At 31.1% G+C, this 6,745-nt stretch overlaps 1 protein-coding gene across 1 annotated transcript in view; it reads left to right on the top strand.

Moving 5' to 3' along the window:
* The window catches only part of LOC106110963 (flap endonuclease GEN), a 4,407-nt gene extending 2,688 nt beyond the window's left edge, over window positions 1–1,719 (top strand). Inside the window, exons 7-10 of the mRNA XM_013292932.1 lie at window positions 9–177; window positions 393–537; window positions 611–688; window positions 775–1,719. Of these exons, the coding sequence (XP_013148386.1) occupies window positions 9–177; window positions 393–537; window positions 611–688; window positions 775–1,646 (1,264 nt within the window). The 3' untranslated portion in view covers window positions 1,647–1,719. The remainder of the gene's footprint in view (window positions 1–8; window positions 178–392; window positions 538–610; window positions 689–774) is intronic.
* Window positions 1,720–6,745: the final 5,026 nt, after the last annotated feature.

Genomic DNA, 6,745 nt, shown 5'->3' with positions numbered 1-6,745 from the left:
AATTTCAGGGCTAAGGTAGCAGAGGTGAAGCGGGAACTATCTTTACGTACTAGAGCCCTTTCATGTGGTATGCCATTTCCAGAACCAAAAGTTATGAAGGAGTTTTTAAACGCAAGCAGTGAACACATCGATCTTAACGACTTAACTACACCTGTTCCTAGTTTGATACAATTTGTGGTTTGTAAATTCATCATTCTTCCTATACCTCAGAAGTACCTTTACTTAGAATTCTCTGTCACTTCTTAAATTGTCTTTTACCTCCATTTTTAGCTAAAATTTTCCTATTCTTACGTAATAAAGCTATTATAAATAATCTTACGTAATAAAGCTAATAACGCTATATGTCTATTAAAATCCAGTTCTATAATATAAAATTTTTTTTTTTCTTACAGAAATTAATGTGTAGTAAGTTAGACTGGTCTGAAAGGTATTGTGTGGAGAAATTCTTACCAATTCTCACAAAATGGCATCTCCAAGATACTGTAATTTGTAGAAAAATTAAACCGAAAGAAATTAAGAAAAAGAGAAATCCTAAAGGTAACTTAAATGAGATATTGTATGACAATGTGATATGAAATTTATCTCTTTCATGTCTTGTTGTTTGTAACAGGTGTACCAAGTTACGAAGTAGTTTGGGATGATATAAATGGGGAGTTTGAAGGTCTCATTCCTGACGATCAATTTGAGGGTTAGTAAAGTTTGTAAATGTATAAAAGTGATGACGATTACGTTTTACGATAAGTTGAAACAGCAATTTTTTCCATTATTTTACAGATAACGAAGATCCAATAAAAGTGTGGACTTCAATAGAAAGGCAAGACTTAATGCGTAAATATTATCCAGATATAGTAGAAACATACGAGGAATCAATCAAAAAGCCAGTAAAAGTTAAGAAAACCAGACAGAAGAAAGACAAAGAGAATCAAGATCCAGATAAACCAAAGAGAAAATATACTAGAAAGAAGAAAGTTGAGGATTTAGAGATTGTAAACAATTCATTAAAGAGATTAAGTTTAGATGCGACCGGTAATACAAGCAAAGCCCAAGTGAGCATTTCAGTTAGCAAATTGAAGAGGAAATTAAAAAATAATGTTAAAACGAAACACATTGATAGTTATTTTAAAAGTAAGAAAAGCAAATGCAGTACAAGTAAAATACATTTAAGTTTTCAAAAATGTCACAAATCAAGCAAATCAGATGAGCCTATAAGTAATCTATTAAATTTATCTCGTAAAATGGAAACCATGAAGAATCTAAGCTTTTTTAATTCAAGTACTGAGGAAGTAGATATCAGTAACTTATCAGATATCGTTGACCAAATAGTCACAAGAGGATCTGATATAAAGACTGCATCTGTCAACAATAACCTTGTAAAACTTATTTTTGAGAAGAATAAAGCGATACATAAGAAAACTGCACAAAGAAATTTTATACAAAACTATTGTTCGACTCCCAAAAGTAGTCCTAGAAAGACAAAGTCTATTGATATGTCAAAACGTTTATCTAAAATGAATACGAGTTATTTCTTTGACAAACTAACCGATGATTGTGACGCTTTTGAAATGTCTGTTGAACATAAGGCAAATGATGTGAACTACGATTGTAATGTAACAGTCGATTGCAGTCTACCTGATGTTATTTTATAAAAACGTGATTTGAATTAGAATAACTTTTGAATTAAGTATTACTTTGAATGACATTTTAATAAAATGTACAAAATATTTATTGTTTTTTTTTCGATTTCCAAAATAGAAATTCTACGTGACAGTCAAAATACAAATGGTAGGTAAGCAGAAAACAATCCTAATAATTTTTTACGACTCTTACACGAACAGGATTGATTCTTTACCATAACTCTTTATGAAATAAAGACTTGTTTATTGAAGCAGGTAGGTTGTTTATTTTTTATTTATATTGTTTTGTAACTGACATGCATTATAATTATTTTCTTGTTATTTCCTTCTGGGAAATATATTTGTATTAGATACAAGTGATCATCGGCCGTACTTTATATTACAGAAAAAATAAGTCACACGTAACAGTAAAATGATGGCAAATAAGATTAATCAATGATTTAGATAAAAACTATACACAAAAATATGTAATTGACCGTTTTACATTTTGTAATACCATAGAGAATTTTGAATATACGAAATAGACTGGAAGGACAGTTGCAAGTTTAACAAACTGAAGCTCATATGTGGGCAAATACAACTCTAGAATTTCACAATCTAATGAAAAAAGTTAGCGTGCCTGTAGGAATATACTGAGAGCTAAAAAGGATACTAGTACAATGAAAAAAATGCATTGCTAGAAACATTGCTCGGTGGTACGTAACATGTTCTAGTTAGTTTTAGAATTATTAGTTCTCCATTGCGGTAAAAATGGATGAAGTTGTAACCATTGTATATAAAGCTAAAATTCTAAAATTATCTCTAGTGTACGGTTTATTTGAGGGTATAATAAAAAAAACCGACTGTTATGTTATCTTTGCCTTTGCATTTAAGTGACGGTACTTTGTTATCTTGTAGTTTCTGCTTTATAAACAAAGAGCGTTTCTTTCGCTATGTAAATAACGTGTATTACAGCGAAAAAGCATGAGCTTAAGTTCTTTAGTACTCCTCATTTACAATTAACGTAGTGAGAATGTATGCAGACGAGTGAGTGTGTTACAGAAAGCAAATACAAGATTCACGTACTTCTTTTTCGTGGCAAAATGGTCACGCATATGCGTACGTATTAGACTATTTTTCTATTCAATTTCTATTTAAAATAATGTTATTTTCAGTTATAAACTTTTATTTCGTTATACTTTTTTTTACTTTAAGTACAAAGCGTAAAATGAATTGGTTCTTATTTAAAGCACGTTTTACTGCAGTAAAAGGTTACAACATAGTTGCTGAATTTTACAAGAACGGCGGAACTCGCTTTGCAAAAATTCGATGCATAATGTCAACACGAGTGACTTTAATGGGCCCTGAGTGGGACCTCCCCCCGCCCGGTATTTAATAAACGCTTGGATTTTCTCTTTGCGCTAGTGAAAAAAAAATTCTGATCGCACGAAACTCGACGGAAATATGGATATTTTACATATTTTAAGATTTAATTACGAATTCAAATGAAAGAGTAATTGTGTTTTACATTTTTGTAAAAGTTATAAAAGCGTGTTTATACCAATCGAGTACCTTTGTACATGTTAAGGTTTTTTAGTTTAAACAAAACTTAAAACAAAACTTGTATTTATGTAACCGCCAGCAAGATGCTTATTTCTGTTGCAAAATCATAAGTATAGTCTAAGTTCCTCGGTGGCTATTTTAAACTTCTTAAAATAAAAACGACTGTTATAGAACAGACTAATGCCAACTTTGCACATTGTAGGCTTCTGCGGAACTACGTCGGTCTGGAACTTTGAATTGAATAAAAATAAACGCACCAATGTTGGCTTGCGCTCTTTCAAAACGTGAAGAAGTAGAATAGAGTTGAGAATAGTTACTTAAAATTTCCTTAAGCCATACAAGCATTGATTTTTTAACATAAAAAGCGTGTTAGATAAGTAGATGTATAAAGCTCGCTGGTTCAAGCGAATACATTAATTTAACATTCTATTCACTTACTTTCGGTAGAAATACTGGTTTCTTTGCTATTCTCTCCACAATTACTTACATCTTGCCACAAATGCATCCGCGAGGAACTGACCTTACGAAAGCTGCAATTAATAATGGCTTCACTTTGTATTACGTTCATTTGTTACCAAGCTCTTAGTTCAGACATTTCGCTTTAAAACATTGAAATATCAATTTAAATTAGTTCATTTGTGATAAATAAATTTAATAATTTCATTATCTAGGTTACTAATAATTGAACCGTGGCTAGATAAAGGCTGATGATGTTAATACTAATAAAAAAATCGTAAGATTTAAATATTATATTTTAAATTATTAATCTCAATTTAGCATAATTAAATATTAATTGAAGCACTCGTGTATATTTTGATAGGCACGACGAGAGCTTTCATAGGATCAAAGCGTAGACTTTGATGTCTCTCTTGAATTTGCGACACGGATTTATTACATTGTGACTCTCGTTTGGTTGCCTTTTGGGAAATATTAATTTGAAGGTAGAAATATCCCTTATAAGATAGGTAAAAATGTAGATATTAAACGAACAATTTCTTGAATGGGAAAATCATTTAGGTTTAAAGATATTTATTCTCATAAAAAAAACACAATGTTTCACTTACAATGAGAAAATTTAAATATGTACAATGTAATTATGAGCTTGCGGGTAAGTACATGATGTAGAAACACAAATAGTAACTAGTTATGATTAATTAATATAAATTAAAACAAGCCTTAACAACAAGAACTTATGTGTAAACTAATTGAACTGCCTTTTCTCGACGTGTGCTGTGACGAGGAAATTAAATTTAAATTGGAAATATTTCACTTATTCCTGGGGTGTAAAAACAATAAAATTTTACGATAGTTTGCCGAAGTATGCCATAAAGAAGGTAGAGGCGACTTGATTGAGTAGGTACTAAAAACTTACCAAAACTTCCGGTGTAGTAAACGAGAACTTCAGTGTGTGAAAAAAAAAGGAGTATTTATAAAATTAATTTCCCTTTTATAACTTTATTCTTAATAAACACTTAACGAAAGTTAATTGAAAAAAAAACATGTCACAATTTCTTTCACGATAACTCTTGAATTAATACACTAATCAACGTCAGACAGTAAATCAATGATAATGTAATAGCCCTAAAGCTTCAGTTTCAAATATTGTATTTTGAAAACCGCAGTAAAGTTACAACAGACGCTCGAAAATTTATCTCGTCTTAAATACATTTTCGCCGAACAGCTACGTTGTAGCATGCATGCTTCAATGTAGCAGAGCTACGACGTAGTAATGCTATGAGTGTCTACGCCACGTAACTATTTGCAAATAGAATTGACCGATTAAATACTTTTAATAATATAATTTAAAATTTTGACAAATGTTATTGTTTATTGGATATTTGAAGATATGCGAAAACTGAATGAAACTTAGTTTTATATAAATCACTTGTTTTTTAAGGTTTTTAAATTAACCTGAATTATTTATCTCTTATAAATGTCTCTTGTAAATATTGACAAATGTTTTTACAATGCATTGTTCATTTGTAGACATGATGTTTTATATTGAAATTTAATGGTCTCTATCTGTTTCAAATGTTAAATTTAATAGCAATGCTTTATTTCAAATATTAACAAAGGTATTTGATATGAAAGCGCAACGTTATTTATGTGAAGTTGGGTGCAAAGTAATCGATCTTCATGCCAGTGTATCCACCTGAGCCGTAGTTGACGCGTACATCCAACGCCGTTAACATTTTTCATTTTAAAATAGAATCGCCTGACATTCTGAATCCTCTCCAGTGTGTCTTACTATTTATGTCATAAGAATTTAATATGTCACAGTATAAAAACGTAATGAATGTGGAAAGAACTATGTCTGTAGAATACATATATAAGATTCATTTTGCTTCTTAGTTCTAAAAGTATTACATAAAATTGTATTTCATTATTGTGTTACTAAAAAAAATAAAAAAACTTTCACAGTAAATGATGATCATCAGATCATATCTTTTATATAAATCTATAAAACGAGAGCGTATACTAAATGGCACAGCTCTCATGTAGAATTAAATAAGCCTCTTCAAAGCTTAAGTTGTCACTTCAGCCAATCCCGTTTTGTTTGCTGCGCGTTTATAAAAGTATAAAATACTTCAATCTCTCTTTTCAATTTAAAACACGTACTTTGACTATTTTGAGCGTTAAAAGATTTGAGTAATTAAAGATTTTATTTCGTTAATTTGTTTTGAAAAATTACACGAATGATTTAATTTTTATGAACAAACTCATGCTAAAATGTTTTATAAAAGTGGTGAGTACTTAATATATTACTTTATGTTATCTTATAAAGTTGAGAAGTGCAGTTTAAAAAAGTCAAGACGTTTTGGAAAACAAAGAACTCAAAAATGTACAAGAATTTCTCTACAATAATCTTTGTACCTCGCCTCGGTTAATACCGTATTGCATCAAAAGTGTATTCAGTATAACAAAGTGCACATACAGTAGTTCAGTTAAAATGAAGGTTCTATATAAATTGGATGGTTATGTAGCGGAGGTGTTTTTGCTCGGTTCGCGTCATCTGCCGCTTTCCCAGGGATATCAATTTGCACCATTTTAATCGTTTTCGATCAGCGTCGAACAATTTTATAGTACATAACGAATATTAATTGTTCAAAGGCCATTATTTTACTACGTCTACTTTATTAAAAAAAAATCATAGAATTCATTTAAACTAGCAAGAGGACTTCGGCACAAAGGCATTATGCCTTTACTACTTAGACTAACATTTCAATCACCGCAAATTTTAAGGAGTAGATTTATTTCTGACTACTTTAATTGAACATCATTGGTCACAATTGATATAACTTTGTACAACGAGTAGCATCAGTCTTATGTTCCGCAAACAATAATATGACGTTCCGTTTCAATCTTATTTTATTCTGTGACACTTCAGTCGAAGATGTCATCTGCAGAACGTCCGCGTGGCCTGGGTTTCGAAAACGTTCGATGTAGCAGACAATCGAACCGTGAAATGCTGTGTGAAAGTCTAAAATCCTTTTTAACCTCATCACTGTTAGAAGGAAAAGCGTGGCGGGTTTGTTCACCCCCGGCTCGCCGGCGCTCGGGAGGCTTGC

This window comes from Papilio polytes, unplaced genomic scaffold (genome assembly GCF_000836215.1).
Source record: "Papilio polytes unplaced genomic scaffold, Ppol_1.0 DF824180.1, whole genome shotgun sequence".
NCBI classification, from domain to species: domain Eukaryota; kingdom Metazoa; phylum Arthropoda; class Insecta; order Lepidoptera; family Papilionidae; genus Papilio; species Papilio polytes.
Note: the sequence above shows the minus strand (reverse complement) of the source record. Positions and strands in the feature narration are given on the sequence as shown.